This window comes from Bacillus rossius, chromosome 1, assembly GCF_032445375.1.
Source record: "Bacillus rossius redtenbacheri isolate Brsri chromosome 1, Brsri_v3, whole genome shotgun sequence".
Classification (NCBI taxonomy): Eukaryota; Metazoa; Arthropoda; class Insecta; order Phasmatodea; family Bacillidae; genus Bacillus; species Bacillus rossius.
In genome coordinates, this window is record NC_086330.1 from 105,404,496 (window position 1) to 105,422,933 (window position 18,438).

The 18,438-nt window shown below is 37.0% G+C and overlaps 1 protein-coding gene across 3 annotated transcripts in view; it reads right to left on the bottom strand.

Annotated features, from left to right (window-relative positions):
• Nucleotides 1-15,981: 15,981 nt before the first annotated feature.
• Nucleotides 15,982-18,438, bottom strand: part of LOC134541449 (phytanoyl-CoA dioxygenase domain-containing protein 1 homolog) — a 62,611-nt gene continuing 60,154 nt past the window's right edge. The window contains exon 5 of one of the 3 annotated variants that reach the window (XM_063384919.1): nt 15,982-16,824. In XM_063384919.1, the coding sequence (XP_063240989.1) occupies nt 16,649-16,824 (176 nt within the window). In that variant the 3' untranslated portion in view covers nt 15,982-16,648. The remainder of the gene's footprint in view (nt 16,825-18,438) is intronic. The other 2 variants (XM_063384937.1, XM_063384928.1) reach the window with 2 other exon arrangements.

The following is an 18,438-nucleotide window of genomic DNA, read 5'->3' on the forward strand; positions in this document are numbered from 1 at the left end:
TCACAAACTTTTGCAGTACTTTGGATACTGGTTTCAAAAGTGGACAGTGAGTGAGCATTTTCATTGCACGTCAAATATTTTCCGACATGTGTACTGGTTTAAAAATCAGCAAAAATTAAATTATGCTGGCTCGTTATGTCAATGGACTTGCTTAATGTTGTCATTATTTTAAATGTGTTTCAAGATCAAAATGAACAGGTGTAAAACAAGTTAAATCCTGTAACTGCAGGCTAGGCCAACCATTTCAAACATACTAGGGAACACTGTACATATAAAATAATTTATCAATGTGGTTTTGTGCCATGTGCACTAGAGTGACTTGAATATAAATACTCTCTATAATAATTTGTTTTGTTTTATTATGCTATTCTTAAGTTAATAAAGTGTATAAATACATATTTGTATTAGAAATTCAAAGGGAAAATAATCTTCAAAAATAAACCTTCCTTCCTTGTAATTTTTGTTACAATTTTGACGTGACAACATCTAATAAATCGATAAATGCCGGCTGCACGCACGAAAAAGTGTCCTATTACGCACATTGTTTCGTTACGCTGTGTCCCGTTACGCTCATTGTACGCTTGCGCCGCATCTATCTCTCTTCCACTCGGCTGTTTATAAAGTGAATTGAAAAGTTAATGTGGTTTTCATTGCTTATTACAGCAACAATTTCGGCAATAAAGGTTAATTATTCTTGCATTTTAAAAATCTGATTACTAGTATAATTGCAAGTATTTATTCTTTTATTATTAAAACAAAATGATTAAATTTTATTCATAAAGTATGCAATCATTTCTTCAATGTTTTGTTATGACGTCACGTTAAACTATCGTCCGTAAACCGACTTTACAGACAACCAATTTTTTAACAGACCTATACAGTTTTTTGATGAAATTTTATACCACAATTACCTATTTATAATAACAAACAGTTTGGGTTTTGTTTGGTTATTAAATGAAACTCATTTGTAATTTAAATTAATTCAATGTATTTTATTTACATAAAATATAAATCCAGTTAAAATTCATTGCAAAGCTTTTTGGTAAACTACATTTTTCGTTTTGTTTTTCGGCGCATAAATAAAAGAAGATGATGGCTTTCTGACATGCCAAAACGCGACATAAAGTTGTCCATGCGCGAAACTCCAAGTTAATCCCGCAAACTTCCCACGACTGGCTTTGTGATTTGTTGATGGTCATCGCGAAGGCCAGATGCACGGGGAATTGCAGCAGTTTAAAATCAAATGGCAAGTCTGTTTGAATCATCGGGATGCGCGGAATCAAAACATGCTCTCCTTTGTATGTACTTTCCCTTGATAAACGTCATCTCGATGACGTTATTAATATTTCACAGCCAGTCTAGTTCTATTGCATAGAAGAGGTTGATTGATGTTACGCAACATGATGATAACTGAGTCGACTTTCAATTCCAAATTGTGAGGTGGTAATCCAGGTAATTCCAGTGAATTCAAAATTCTGTGGGATAGTTGACTACCTCATCCTGGTTGATAAATGTGTCAACCGATATGAAAGAAAACGACTGTCTTGGAATAAAATTTTGAATGGACACATTGAGATCATCAACATTTTTGTTTTTCGCTTCCAATATGGCTAGTTCGCTCAGCCAATTATGGTTTTTCAAATTCTGCACTACGTTTGGAAAACCAGCCGAATGAGCTCCTTCTTCGATTCTGTCAACTGACAGAAATCAGTGGGCAATGTGATGAATCCGGTCAAGATGTCAACTGCGATTTTCCCATCACCAATGTCGAACAATTGCTTCGAAAACACATCTGCATTTCGATCTTAAATTACACCAGTTCCACTGTTCACAGCTTCTATCAAGGACTCGTACACTGTCTTTTTTTTTGTTGATTTAATTGTGAAACATTTGTACGAACTGCTTCAGCTAATGCTTCAGCGTCGTATTGTTCTCTTTGTAACTCGTGGTTAAATGCATCTTGCATTGGATGAATGCACAAATACAGCACGTTATTCGTCATCAATACACACACATGTCTTTTATCATTATCAATGTCTCATAGTGAATTTCTGCAGTCTTTTGCAATGTCGGATTTATTGTTTGGCGACGCACACAATGCAAAACATTTTCTGACATGTCCTTATATTTGACCCACAAATTGTTCGGATTCGGAGGGAAACATGTACAGGGTGTCCCAAAAGTCCCGCATCATAGGCAATTAAACTGCAAGTGTTTTTTTTTCATGTTGCAGGTGAACCATGCTGACTAAGGAAGAGCGTGTTGCGATTATCCTGCTCTGTGGAAGAGAGGGATACTCCCAGAGAGACGTGGCAACACATTTCAATGCAAAGCACTGTTAGCCGCCTGCTTGAAAAATTCAAGGAAACAGGAAGTGTGGCTGATGCAACCAGATCTGGACGACCAAGCACTTCAAGAGAGGTGCAGGAAACTGTTTTGGCGAGGGTTGTAGCAAGTCCCAAGAAATCCATTCGATGAACCAGCTTAGAATTGGGTGTTCCTCGGTCAACCGTTCAGCGAATACTGAAAGAGCACAACTTCCACCCTTACAAGTTGAAATTGTTGCACCACATGTCGGAAGATGATCCGGACCGACGTGTGGAAATGTGCAATTGGTTTCTGGAAAAACTGGAGCAGGACGAAGACTTCTTGTCCACAGTGATGTTCTCCGATGAGGCAAACTTTTACGTGAATGGTGAGGTGAACCGCCAAAATGTGCGCTACTGGTCCGACGCAAATCCACATTGGAATACCGATGCCAAACAACAAGGAGCTGTCCGGATTATGGTGTGGTGTGCTTTATGGAATGACCAAGTCGTCGGCCCTTACGTTTTTGAGGGAACTGTCACAAGTGAAAAGTACCTGGACATGTTGGGAAATTCATTGATGCCTGATTTGCACATCATTGGTGCTAAACCTCAATGGTTTATGCAGGATGGTGCTCCTCCCCATATGGCGCGCAGGTTCGTCATTGGTTAGACGACAACATTCCACAGTGGATTGGCCGAAGGGGAACTGTGGAATGGGCTCCTCGATCTCCGGATTTAAACCCAATGGACTTTTCTGTATGGGGATATCTCAAATCCAAAGTGTACAGTGTGAAGATCAAGGACATACACCATTTGTGTGAGCGAATTGCTTCCGAATGCCGCGCTATGACGCCAATTGTGGTACAAAACATTCTGCGAAACATGAAATATCGCCTGCAGCTGTGTTGTGAGCTTTCAGGCACTCACGTGGAGCACATTTTATGAATTGTTTCACACTACTGTAACAAGTTAGTGTTCTTCCTATGATGTGGGACTTTTGGGACATCCTGTAGATATTATAATCGCAAAGAATGTGCGAATTTGATGCAGTGATGAAGATAGGTATGACAGAATCTTTAAGTGTATTTTCCCAATTCAAATCATTCTCAGTTGTTGAAACGACGTCATACCACGAACATTCACCAACAACAATCGAAGATGGTAACATTCGTCGTTATTTGGATGCACAGTGTAGATGCGACCCAGAGCATCTGAAGCAAATACATTTGGATGTCCTTCAACAGGTGTTCCTTGTTTCCGATCCTGAAACAATTTCGATGATGCGTTCCATGTGAAGTAGCGTGGCACTTCAGCATACAGAAAAGTGCAAGGGAAAGAATCTGCTTGACAAACTGAGAAGAAGTTTGTCAATGTTGTCGGCTGTGGACATGCGCTCTGTCCACTACATTCTCTGGATTTAAATACACTCGTCTATTTTCCAGATGTACTGCCAAATGTACAACTATAGCCAGGGTGTCGCAAAGGAAAATATGTGTCAAATCGCCTCGTTACTGCTGACATAGCGACCTATCTGATACTGAGACACTTCGTCGTTTGCATTTGTCACAGAGAAAAGAGCCATAACGCTGCCTTTTTTCACATATTTGCATATGTCCTTGATCGATTGGATGGAGTTACAATATTCCACTTTGATGTGAGTCTCAAAAGCCTTGGACAATATCGGCGAATATGGCACAATCCAACAATTATCCACATTAACATCTTGCCCTTTGACCTTCACAACTGCAGATCACCCATTGTCCGCAACTGATCGCCGACACAATGGGTATCCATCATTGGCTGTGATGGTGTCAGCAATCAGGTCTCTAGGGTATCGCTTCGAACACTTACCATCGATCATACAGGGCGAGTCATTGATCCATGGATCATGTACTTAGTCACCACTGCATGCAATTTCGGATCATCAGTTCCATCAGGGATTTCGGCTGAGATGACTGAATCGATTTCATCCGGCCTAATTTTGTCAACTAATCAAACCAAAATGTGCGCTTGAGGCAGACCACGCTTTTGCCATTCAACGGAGTACATCCAACAACGAACTTAGCCATACACACAGTGCTTTATAATGAAATCCATCAGAGATTTAAATTTTTGTTTATAAACTCTGGAAGTGATGTCATATCTGTCAACTGGTGTTTGGCTGGGTAGCAGTTCCTTCTTAATTTAGATCCATTGAGGGTTACAGGTGAATGTTATGAATAGGTCTGGACGGCCATATTGTCTAACCTACGACATCACATCTTGTGCGTACTCTTGCATGTGGCGTGGGCTTCCAATGTAAGGCAAAATTGTCATTCTTGCCACGTTGTTTGCATCGCCAAGATGAATGTATTCTTCAGATCAGAGCTGCTTTTGGTCAAACGAATATAATGTCAATCGCTCTGTCTCAATTTTGACATACATGACAACCGTGAACTGATGGAAAAGACAGTGACACTTCACAATGTGATTTATTTCACCTTCACAGATCATAAGTCTATGATAGCACTTATTTTTTTATTTATTTTAGCACCTGTTCATTGATTAACCATTTTGATGTTGAAATTGTATCAGTCATCGCCCTTCCAAAAGATCAATGGATACTGTAGTGCATCTTAAGTCCCATGCATTTCGGACACACATTTCAATTCATTGTTCCGACGATGAAGCACGACATATCTAGATTGCAAATTTTCTCCGACAATAACAGCCACTTCGCCGATTGTCTGTGAATTGAACCTTCTTCAGGGTGTCTACTGAGTTACAAAAACAAAAATTAGTGACTTTTTCATGACAATTTCTACTGAAGTGTGACCACGAAACTTGTCAAAATGGCATAATTTTTAAATGTTATAAAATTAAGTGTAGCATATACCTTACATCAAAAATAAAATAAAAAATTGAACGTTTGCTTTTCTTTATCAAAATGTATAGGCCTAAGTGCTGGAAAAAATACATAAGTTAAGCCTACATACACAAAACTAATTGCATACACTTAAGATACTTGCAAAACACTCTTATTGACTGATTTCTCTGTATTCCGTGAAGAACAAGTATTTACACTGAAAAATCCTGAGAGTATTTACATTAAAAAACTGTAAAGTATGAAACTAAATTTCTAATTAGTTGACATGTTTTTCAGCTTCTTCTTCTCAATGTCAATTTCCTTCTGGAGTGCAGAAGCTTCTTCCTCAGCCTCCAAGATAAGTTTTCTCTTCCTGACTTCTAATTTTGCAAGCGTTTCCATGGCAGTTTTTACCTTGTTAGCCTCTTGTTTTCCTTTTGAATTCTTTTTTTCAAGGGCTTCCTTCCTCTTGAAGCTTGCATGCCTAGCTGCTTGGATCATTCCATTGCATATTTCAATATTATTTATTCCACCCACTGCCTGCACAGCTGAATAAATGCTGCTGAGAAATAAGAGAGAGTTCATTCATATTCTCAACCAAACACTCTTTATTGATCGAAAATCCCCTCTCAACTGCACTGTTGCCATGAAATAATGTAAATATAATTGTGCAAAATGACAACAATGCCTGGTTAGCTTTAGCATCTGTGAGGATGTCAAAAAGGAAAGAATCCAACCTGTGTGAACTTACGTCAAAAGTCTTCAACTTTTCTTGAACAGCAGATTGCTCACAGATGCCAAGATAATTTCTTTTAACCAGGTCTGCCTCAATGTTGGAGACATGATTTTTTGAAGTTAGTTCATCAAGGGCAATTGTGACATATTGTACCCTTAATGTGTCATTCAACATTACTGATGTGGAAAGGCAAGCAGCTCCTTTTACCATACTCTTACGTAATGGAGACTTTGGTCCAGTCAATTTCACGTACATTTCAAGTAAAAAGCTTCTACAATCTCGTCTAAATAGTTGCACATCGAGTTCTTTTACATTCTTACAACTGTTTTTCGCACCGAATCCTATGTCCACATTTTGTGTAGATGACAAGTTATTTTTCACATCAATTGCAAGTAGCTGTTTTGTGTTCTTCACAGAACTCATTACATCCCTTTTCACAAACCGGCTTGCAATGCTGCGTGCCACTGAATACAGTTCTACATACAGAAATGGCAACATTGGATTGTCACTCTGGAAGCTTATCAAGTATGGCTCAACTTCTTTTACCACTGATTGCAAGAAAAAAAGTTTCGCTTTAAGAAAATCTTCAATAACACTGAAGTTCTTTGTTTCTGGTCGTTTGGGCTGAACAAACGCTACATATTTTTTTTCAAATGTGGGATCATCTTTAAAGCCCTTTCAATGACTTTCGAGTTTTCCACCCATCTGATAGAACACATTTTCAGAGGGAATTCGGTGGACCCACTTGACTTAGTGTAGTCTGCTCTTCTGGATGGAAAATCTTTAAAAAGGTAGTATAGTGCATGCAGGAAATTATTTATTTGCCACTCACATTTATTGTGGCCTGTCTTGTAAGCCCCATGAACTGTGTGAAGAGAGCAAGTTCCAACATCAATCAGTTTCTTATCTTCTTCGTTGTCTGCAGATTTTTCCATCATATAGTTGAAGTCCTTCAGAAACTTGAGGTTCACATTTGGCCCATCTAGGGCTATCTGCAAAACATTTTTCAGAGGCAATCCCAAATCATGCATTCCTGAAGTGAAAGACTCAAGAAGATCAGCTGCAGTGGCATGCCCTAGAAACACGGAGTTCAGGTAGCGAGAACGAACAATTATATCCATCTGTCCTTTTTGTGCAATACGATTCAGACTCTCGTCCAGCGAAACTGCAAAAAATGTACACTTCTGTAAAGTATTGACAAGTTTTTCTTGAAAAAAAGGGCCAAGGCCAAAGGTTGTCACATAACCAATTTTATCCTTCTGCATTTTGAATTTTTGTGCTATAACACTGTCGGGGAACATTATGGGGAACAAATCACTAGTAGCGCATGAACTTCTGTCAGATGTGTGTGTCATTACCTTATTAAGTGACCACAATATTTCTGCTTTCCACACGTTCTCATCAACACAATACTTATTTAAAGAACCTGGGAAATGTTGTGACTTTGAATTTGTAGGAGTTGCACATTCAGTAAATAATTTATCAATAGAAGTCACGGTTCCTGAACAACTTGAAGTGGAAGGTGCAGTATCTTTTTCCTGACCCAAATGTGTGAGCTTGTCAATCTTCAAAAAACTTAGTGTTGATTGTTTGCTTGGTAGTATGGCAGAAGACAGCTCCAGATGTTTTTTTCCTGCTTCATGAACCTTCACAAATGACAAACCACTGTGACTTACATCAAACTTCGATTTACAGAATGTGCAAAATTCCTTGTACTTGTCATCTTTAACAGGACGCAACCAATTTGAAAACCTATCATTTTCATCTGAGAGCCAATATTCTTTAAAAGAACATTTGCCAGGCATTTTCTTTTTCTTAGTTACTTTTCATTCAATTAACACTGGAAATAAAATTATTAGCATGTAGTTGCAGTAAAAGCATGGAAAAATATACAAAGTTAACAAATGAAGGTTAGTTTGAAACTTAATTGAATAAAATTAATTATATCTGCTTTCCCGCATGCCAATTTTTCGTCGCACTTTAAGCGCTAAAACACGTTAACATTTGTTGGCAAACATTTTCAGCACATTATATCATAGAAAATATTACAATTCCATTCCGTAGCACTTTAACCTCTTCGACAATGATTTCCTTTGGAAAATAAAATGTGGCGGCAATTAAGCGATTTTGTGTTTAGTAATTTGTAAGCATAGTCGTTAACAAAACCAAAACACGAAAATACATCACACACTTTATGCACAAATTTTTGGCTTTCTTTTATCCTAGCCAAACATAAATTTACGTTTCGTACACACAAGCAAACAGTAAACAAACACTATAAGTTTGATTATGAACGCTCGCCATTTGGCTAACAACTTATCGATATGGACGCGGGTCGCGCGCATTTACGCCTTGACAGCTACAATCGATTATGTGCGATCGTTGTGCGCTCTGAAGAGTAAGAATGAAACTGACTACGCCGTGGCCGCCACGGAACGAATGCCACCATTTTTTTTTAAGCGTGAAAGGTACGAGAATTGAATAAATTATGCTTTCACAGCATTCTGATGGACTTTTTTTTTTTTAAATAATGAAGAGTAATCGCTATTATTAAAATTTTCTCTACAATCTATGTGAAAAATTATGACGTTGCACGTAAGAGAATAGAAGCTGTAAGCAACATTTTGAACGGGAGATTTTAAAGCAAACGTCTTATGGCGAAAATGGCGGGACTGGCCTAGTTAAACACGGGAAAATGTATTGTGTGGGAACATCTTAAGCGATGATTTTCCTGAAAATGCAAGCTGCCAAAAGCACAAAAAATATGGTAAATACATGATTAGTGCACAAGAAATACACATTAGCCTTATAATTAATTTTTTCGTGACTTTTACCAAAATATACTTAAAAATGGTGACTTTTCCGGGACTTTCGTGACCTTTTACAACATTCGTGACTTTTTTGTGACTTTCGTGACCTAGTAGACACCCTGTTCTTGCATGCTCATTCGCAGGCCTTTTTCAGCCCTGGCGATGATTTTATGGCAGTCCCGTACAATATGTGTTGCGCCAAATAACGTCATTTCGAAACAACTGTTGTATTGGATGTTGGCCAGGAAATGGATAGAATCACTTCCCATTCCAGAAACTAATGAGCGTAATGGCTCTGGTGGCGGGACCAATTGTGGCAATTTCACTTTTCCACCCGCACAACACAGTCCAGGAGATTCACAGTGTCTGCGCAATCAGTCATGTTCATTGTGTTTTGCTCGCTGGCGTTCTGTTTGGTGTGCACAAACTCGTTGCATTCTGAATCTTTTAGCTTGTCGTTCTTCAGTCGCTGTCAAACGTAATTCACACAAGCCAATATGACTGTTTACATCACCCGTCTCTCGCTGGTCATCAGTGCGGTTCGCATGTGAAGTAACTCGCCGCGCATTAAAATGAACACTGTAAAACAACACGGAATTGTTTCATAATCACTGATATCTGTCGAACTTACCTGGAGAACTTTACAACGTATTATTAACCTCAAACTTATTCCTCTAATTTTGCTAAAACACATTTCAATTAATTTGTGGTTATGTCTATGCCTGCAAAGTCAATTTGCCTTTATAGAATGGCTGATCAAAAAGAATGTTCGCAAAATGTAATTAAATTCGCTTTAACCTAATCTATTCTCAAAATCAACTACCTTTCTTTAACGAAAGAACGATTTAAAATGTAATAGATTTTACAAAACCGCACAGAATGAAAAACAGTTATGCATGGCACAACTGTCAAACAATAGGTCCGCCACATATGCTATCTACTGAATGTAATTCCCATACAAAATTACCAATTTTGATTTCTTTCATTATTTCGACTGTTTTTTAGGTTTTTCCTAAACCACCCCGGTATTGAGGCATACAAAAAAAAGAAGATTAAAACCAGTCGAGCCATTTTCGAGTTTTTGCGAGACTAACGCACGGCAATTGATTTTTATATATAGAGATATTTACTTCTAACCGATGAAGCTTGGATGCAATGGGACAAAGTATAGATCTCATTAATTTCTATAGGGCAACCGTAAGTTTATGTATAGAAAATATTTGAAATGGATGTGAAAAAAAAAAAAAAAAAATACACAGCATGTAAGAAGTTGGCTGAAACTAAGATATTAATGACGTAGATATGGTAACTCACAAGAGTGATACGAATGTTTAATCTCTTTTCATGTGTTACCGTTCATCCACAATGGACCTTCGAAGAAGGGCCTGCATCGACTTCAAAAAGGCATTTGAATCTCATCTTTTTCACTTTTTGGGAGCTCTAACCAACAATTATCAACATTCAAATGTATATTCACATTTTCAGAACGATGCATCCAAATTATAAAGACAAAGAATGTGTTCTGTTCGTTGTAAACACTCATTCTCGCAATGGTGCTATTTTGGAGTACTGTGTTTTCTCGCATAATCGTCGCACATTTTATTCTAAAATAAAGTTTGAAAAGTGAGGGTTAGAGCCACGATTATATAGTAATGCGCGATAAAACGAAATAACACAGAAAACCGCTTGAAAACACGAAATAAAACGAATTGTGCGAAATCCGCGATATGTCACGAAAGCTCGTCTATCCTGATTATTTACGTTTTTTTTCCCCCCATTCTGTAAGGACAATTCACATCTTCAGCACAATCAAATATTTCTTACAGTAACTAGCAGCCATATATATTATATGCGACGGTGATTCATTATAGATTTTAAAATAAAGTCTCGGAATTAACGTAATATTTTCTTTAAACGGTAATCTTGTGTACCATAATAATTTAAGATGTTGATAACTATGATACAATGGCCGCCGTTCACTTTCTGTAAATACCAAAATAACAAACGTCCAAAATATGTTTTTCTACGATTACGTTTTTAATCATTAAAATATTACACACTAAACCGCATTGCTTTTACTGTTTATTTAAAATAAAGTACGTAGGCTACGAAAATAAAATTAACCCTGCTTAACGTAACGATTGTAAATAATAAATAGTACATGTTTATGTCGGTATTAATTTTCACGTACGTATGTTGGTATTCGGTATGCGTTTGTATTCACATCTATTCTCCATTGTTTTGATCTTTCCAGCACGGCAAGTTTTTGCGTATTGAGAGGTTAAATTCTTCCTATGTGATTAAAATTTTTTTGATAATGCCTAAAACGAAGGTTTCTGTCAGTGACCGATCGAAAGAATTTTCCAGCGAAGGATTTTATATCAGTGATAAAATTGTAATGTGCAAATTCTGTAACTGCAGGCTAGACTACGAGAGACGCAAAACGCTTGTGAAACATGTCGCGAGTGAGAAACATAAGCGTTTGAGGCAAAACTCATCTGTTAAACGACATCCTTGTCTAAGAGTCTTTAATGCCATTAATTTGCTGTTCAACCCAAGAAATGTGAGTAGGGTTAGCATAGAAGATGCAAACCTACAGAAGTCTCTGCATAACTTGCCTTCTGTTTCCCATCTTCCCATTGATACATTAATACATGGCTATGTTGCTTTCAAAAAAATAATTGAGGATGAACTTTCATTGCCAGAAACAAGCCAAATTGATGTTGCAACGGTACTGTGCTCCCTTAAATGGGACTACAGTGAATTTGCTCAAGCCAGTTTAAGGGCAATCTGGTTCCCAACATCAAATGTTGATGCAGAACATTCATTTTCCAGGTATTCACTGGTAGTTAGTGACAGAAGACAACGTCTCACTCCAGAAAATGCGGAAAATTTAACTATGATAGCATTTCAATAAAACCGTCTTAATAGTAACTTTGGAAGTGCTTAATTGTGTAATTTTGTAGTGTATGTGATTGTAATTAAGTCGTGAAATTTTTAGTAGTTATTTGAAAGTTTGAATTTATGAATTTGCAAATGAACTTAATTGTATCATTCAATCATAGATCATGAGGTTTTAGTGTTTATTAATATTTGTTTTAATAAATTTGCATGTCGTACAGAAAAGCAAGAAAATTTTGCCGTGGGTATTTTGAGCAAAAAAATAAAACCATATAACACCGAAATCTTTATTTCTTTACACCGAAATTTGTCTTAAAATAACACCACAAAATCTTGATTCTAGTGAGGGTGTGACAATTATGCGGGAAAATTTTTTTTTGTTAGATAAAAATTATTCATAAAAACAAAACCAATTCATGGAAAGTACGTTTATTAAAAACGTGAAGTATAAAAGAGCACTCCAAACAATTTAAATTAATAAGTCATGCAACAAAAAAACTTTCAACTTTAAATAGAAAAACAAAATCTGTGAACCAAATGCAAGCCGAACGAATGCGTAACTATCGCCGTAGTAGGTACACACACCACGAAAGAGAGCGGGCCACCAGATGTAGTTAACTCGGCACTCGACAGAGAGCGCGTGTTGTAAGCACTCGGCGAGATATCGATATTCAGCTACGTCTGCGCGCTCTATACGGAAAGCAACATAACCAGAGAGCGCGCGTTTCATTAATTCGGCGAGATATTGATATTCGGCTATGTGTGCGCGCTCTATACGGAAAGCAACATAACCAAACATTAATGATTGCAACGAGCGCTGGCTAAATTTTTTTATGCGGTACACCGCGACGATGCAGACGAACAGATGAACGTTATAATGTTTAAAGTCTTTAAAAGAAAATTAACACATCAGACAACTACGTATTTCCGTTAATTAAATAAGTGAGAGGTAATGTCTGAATAAATATTAGATTTATATTTTAAAATACATCATTTTATACGGAAAAAATACCCACACAAAGCGCTCGGAATCTAATAGCGAGACCAAAAACATCATGCGACGTTTACGAGAGAGGTTTTTTTTAATCCAAATTTTGACGCCCAAAAATATGGGTGTGATGATTATGCAAGAGCGACGATTATGCGATAAAAGAGGGTAGTAATTTTGCCTTCTTGAACATGTTGAGCTGTTATCAGATGGATAACCTACAGTTGAGAGGGATAAAGTCGTAACCATAATCTGAACCATTCTTAAGGTTACCAAAGTAAAAGATTAGGTTAGTTTAATTCTGGCCAGTGTAATAAATAATTTTTCATTTTTTTTTTTTAGCGGAAAGATAGGGTAGGATATCGTAACTAAAATTAAAGTTTAGTTAGGTTAATTACCCTTATTTAAAAAAACTATGATCTTAAAATATATCAATCCTTGCAATATGGTGTTTTTTCAAGAGCGATCGGCAAACAGAAGAACTTCTGCAATGTTCGAGAGTGGCTCTCTTCCCTTATCTGTATAGGCACAGTTACTGTGGTCTAGTTTGCAGCATGAACAAGCAAGATGGCATGTGACTCAATAAAATATCACCACAATTGTGTCTAGGAATGGTTTCATTTAATTTTTGATGTGTAAACATCCTAGCTCTCAGTATACAGCATTTGGTAGGAGTAATTTCATGAAAATGGAACGGAAATATGACACAAAGATGACGGACCCATGTGTAGACATACAAAACCGTGAATAGTAACTTTCGAAAACATTAGGATACATACCAAACGTATAGGTGTGCCAAATGAAACTTTATGATAGTGCAATTTACCCTGGAACATATTTAGTAAACTATAATAGTTATAGTAAAAAGTAATCCCAAGTTTTAAAACACACAAGAAAACTGGAATTACACTACAGATAAAACAGTCTCCTTCCTTAGCCCCAATAGTCTCTATAGCACAATGGCAGAATGGGTGGTTGATAAGCTCTAGGGGTGTTTTTGTTGTGGTTCAAACCTCAGTGCAAACCTTTGTTTTTTACCTTTTTTTAAACAACAGATTACTGGATTACACATATTGTGATTCAAGCAATTATACAAGGTGTCCGAAAAGTCTTTCCCTGATTACACACATTAATAACATCGGCTAGAAGTAAGATAAAAATATAAAACTGGTGACCAAATGTTGAGAAACTATCCAAATTTTTTTTAAACATCAATACACTTCCACATGAGCACCTTTGGTAGCACGTAGCACATCTAGTCTATATTCAATTTCCGTCCACACATAAGCCAACATCATTGGAGGGATCGATGCAATGACTCTGATTATCCGTTGTCGAAGGGTTGCAATATCTGGTACATGTGTTCGGTAGACCTCGTCCTTGACATAACCCCATAAAAAGAAGTCTAATGGGGTTATGTCAGGAGAGCGTGGAGGCCAAACTGTTGGTCCATCACGACAGAGCCATCGTCCAGGAAAGGTCATATCAAGAATGGCACGGACCTCCAAACCCAATGAGGTGGTTCACCGTCTTGTTGAAACATGACAGCAGGGAGATACTCAAGCATCTGAGAACAGCATAAATTTGTAATATTTCCAAATACACTGGAGATGTGATGGTTGCCTCAGCGAAGAAGAATGGCCCGATAATTCTGTCATTAAATAGCGCGCACTAAACATTCACTTTTGGACTTCCTCTGGTGCACTCCATCACCTCGCCAGGGGGCTGTGAACCCCAAATGCGAACGTTATGGAGATTCACTACTCCACTGACAAAAAAGGTTGCCTCGTCAGAAAAGGCAATTCGTTGGAGATAGCCATTATCGTCCTCCATACGTGATAACATTTCGACCGCAAATTCATATTGACGTGTACTGTCATTGGGCAACAGAGCCTGAACGATTTGCACTTTGTATGCACGGAGACTTCGGAAGCTCAGCAATCGATACCATGTCTTAATGCTCTTGACATCAGGGGGAATCTTTCCATATGTGGTCTGGAAGTTTCTCTGCACTGTTATTGGTGATCGTGTCTCATGGTACCACAGGACACACTGCGCTTTCTCCTGATTGGTAATCATGTCCGGCTTCCTGGACACTACACCTCAGACATTGCACACCTACAGCGAACTTATAACAAAAAAAACTTGAGTTATGACCTAACATTTTGACACCACTTTCATATTTTTATCGTACGTCTAGCCGAAGTTATAAATTTGTGTAATCAGGGAAAGCCTTTTCGGACACCCTGTATATGAATACATTTTATTGGATTATTTCATTCTTGGTAAGCCTGTATATAAATAAATTTTATTGGATTATTTAATTCTAAGTAAGCCTATATTTTAATTTTTGCTTAAAATAAAAATTAATTAATTATGTACACATATTAGGAAATGAACGTCCATGAATTTGCATAGGAATTAAAACTTTATAATCAATTGTTCAACTAACTCTAATAGTTCATAATTTATAGTCATCTAATGTGTGCACAAACTTTATAGTATTAACTTTTTGTGAATTTTAACCAGATGGGCAGTATTTTAATAAAATTCCTTGTCAAAAATTAGGTCCAAAGCCAGGGTTTAGTATTTTTTCAAATCTTTTTTGCTTATATCAGAGCAGATTAATTATATAGTTTCACCTTTCACTCTACAAAGCGAATGATTCACTAGTTGATGTAGCTGCTCCAGCAGCGAATACTAGTAGCAGGTGATAAATTAGTGATTCACATCCAGAAATTTAGTTGAAAACACATTTTGCATAGATTTATCATGCTCAGCATTATATTATAGAATTATACGTTAAATTTTGTGTCCAAGTTTCGTATTAGAAGTTCATTTGTAACATTGGAACACATGAATTTGTAGTTACCGAGGATAGATGGTTACACATCAGTGGCAAGTACTGAAAGACTCGCTCACATTTTTTCAGCTACATACTTACCGCACAGTTATCTGAGCTTAGACAAAAATTATCAGTTGAGAATGTTTCACTAATGTTTCTATGGGAAAAGAAACAGTTTGGATTCCAAACTTCATTCCGTAATACATGCATTTATGGCAAACAATACAAATTCAATAAAGTATGTTTGACAGTGACCTATTTTAGGATTAGTGCCATTTCTTGCCATGTTTACATGATGGATTGCATATTATTTTCATAGCAAAATGATTCAAGTAGGCACTGTCTCTGTTGTGTTAACAAAGAAGCTAACACATATTTTCTGTTTTTCATGAACTTTCTTTCTCATGAATTTACCAAAACAAGGCAAATTTTGCAGAAAAATCATATTTCATAGTTTCTTCTGGTTTTCTTTCGTTTTTAGCGATCGCGAAAATTATATGGCCCTACCTATTGACTATTGATAATCTTTCCCTTGATGGTTGTGAAAACTATTTTTTTCCCCTCACCTGCTTTGCTCTTACATCTTGGTTCAGCCTCTCAGTGAGCGATGCCCCAGCTGCTATGTATTAAAGCTCTGTCCGACACGCCATGTTGATGTTTTTAGTTTTTTGGTCATTACTTTTATTGAAGGGCTATTTATAAAATATTACCTATATACCTCCGTTGCACTTGTTGTTCCACAAATATTATCAACAGATATTCACTTAGTGTACAATCATGGGTGTAAAAAGGTGCATTAAGTTATGTGTGTCCTTGTGGAATGTGAACATCATAGGCTGGAACTGAAATTATTTACACCACAAGAATTTAAAGAAATAAAATAATCTTTATTTATTTATTAATTTATTTTTGCTTATTTAAGTATTGAAAACAATCTTAGTAACTTACGTTTCTTTTGCAAAAACTTTGGCATGTTTCTTTCATGTTAAGATTCACACACACAAGCATTATATTGATATTGGTATTTAAAAACAACGCACTGTCCATTTATTGGCCTGACGTAACAGTTGAGTTTTACTGCAGATTCCTAAAAGAATTAGATGTATAGTTTTGATACAAACACTTGAAAGCTGTATACACAGCACCATGCCCTTGCCCCGTGAGGCGATGGACTGGCTGGAGTCGCTGATGCTGCATGCCGAGCTGCCTCACTGTCAGTTCTTATAAACGGATGGGAAGCTCTCCCCGGGCTTCAGCTGCAACCAGTTGTCGCTGGAGTAGGTGCAGTGCTTCTGGTCAATGACGTGGAACGTGTATGCGTGCCTGGACGTTGAAGACTTGTTCGGGTCGCTGCGATGCACCACGAGCCCGTGTATCAGTATGCAAGTGCCTGCAACACGAGAGACATGTCTGCTTTCATCTTGTGATGATCCAGACCTCAGGCTTGCTCTCAACTGGTCTTGATTGCACATACATAAAAGAAACACTAACAAATATGATGGGTGCCAAGAATAATTTCCATTCCATAAAATTTAACTTTTTGATGTATGTCTGTTTACCTAGAATAAATAAAAGACAAATAAAGTTTTTTGATTTATTTTCTCTTTAAAAAACAGAGAACAGAGCCACCATTTTACAATGCAGTAACATTTATACTCCCAAAACATTTAAAAACTCACAGTCAAAGCAAAACTTCTACAACAAATTGCTTCATCACTTGGACATGATATTATACTCAGTTGGTTAACGAAAATCCCGTTATTGGTTGTGAAGCACGGTACAAAAGGCAGACAGACAGATGTTTGCTTAGTGTGGCCACAGATTAACTAAACGGCTCCACTCTAGGCCTTCGCTGGCACCTGTGGTCAAAAACTTCTAAATATCTTTTCGATATAAGGTTAATAAACAACATGGCCTGGACTAATGGCGTGAAATTCATTTCCACACTACATAACTGTATTAAATTGGTGAGCCGCCACTCACGCTCCTACTCTCGCAGACACATAATGTCCAAGTAACGACTAATGATGAGGCTACGTGTAGTGAAAGAAACAAAAGAGCCTTCTTGAACATTGACATTGGTGTCTTAGCAGGTTCTAGACCTTACCGACCAATAACAACACAGCATTAACAAGGACACAAAAGTATACAAATTTCTTAACCCTCGCAACGAGGCTTTTTCTGCAAAAATAAAACATGATTAATTACGTTTTTTCTAATTGGCTGACACAACAACGTGATAATTTTCCTGTCTTCTATGAGAAAGAACATCTGCCATTATTCCTAACATAAGAATTACATACAGAACCAATTAGAATGTCTTTGTGCTGAAAAAAAAAAGTCTAAAAATTTATGTGCCACTGTGGCACGCAACTCTCTCTCATTCTTTCTTTCACCAACACAATACACAATGTTCCAGAAACATGATAATAGCTTTCAAATAAAGCCAAGCATAATATACCGTCATAAAAAACTGTATCTAAAATGAATAAAATACTGCACAAATATATACACAAACCTAGCAAACAAAGTGAGAACCAGAAAAAAAAAACATTGTGAAACAGCTTTTTTGAATAAATAATTAAATATCAAAATAATTACTTATAAGGATATTAATACAAAGATGAAAAACTAGGTCAATATGACCTTGGACCATAAAGTCTTCTGATATACTTACTGTCTTACTGGAAAATATAATGGCATAAAAATACTCCGCAAAGCTTAGGGAGGGCAGGGCTCTGCAATGCTACATTCTACCTAGGAATTTATCTCTCTACTTTAACCAATAATATAGAAATGCATTTATTAAATCTTAAAATTGCTTCAGAAAGTAAAAAAAAAAAAACTTATTTTGAAGTTATCATACTTCTTTAAGCACATTGAGGGTGAAATTTTAGAACAGAAATATGTCTATCTGCGCATGCACCAAGGATGGAAGGTTAACACAATGAAGTATATAATGTGCATGCGCCCACGAGCTAAAGGGTCATTCCATGTCAGTTCA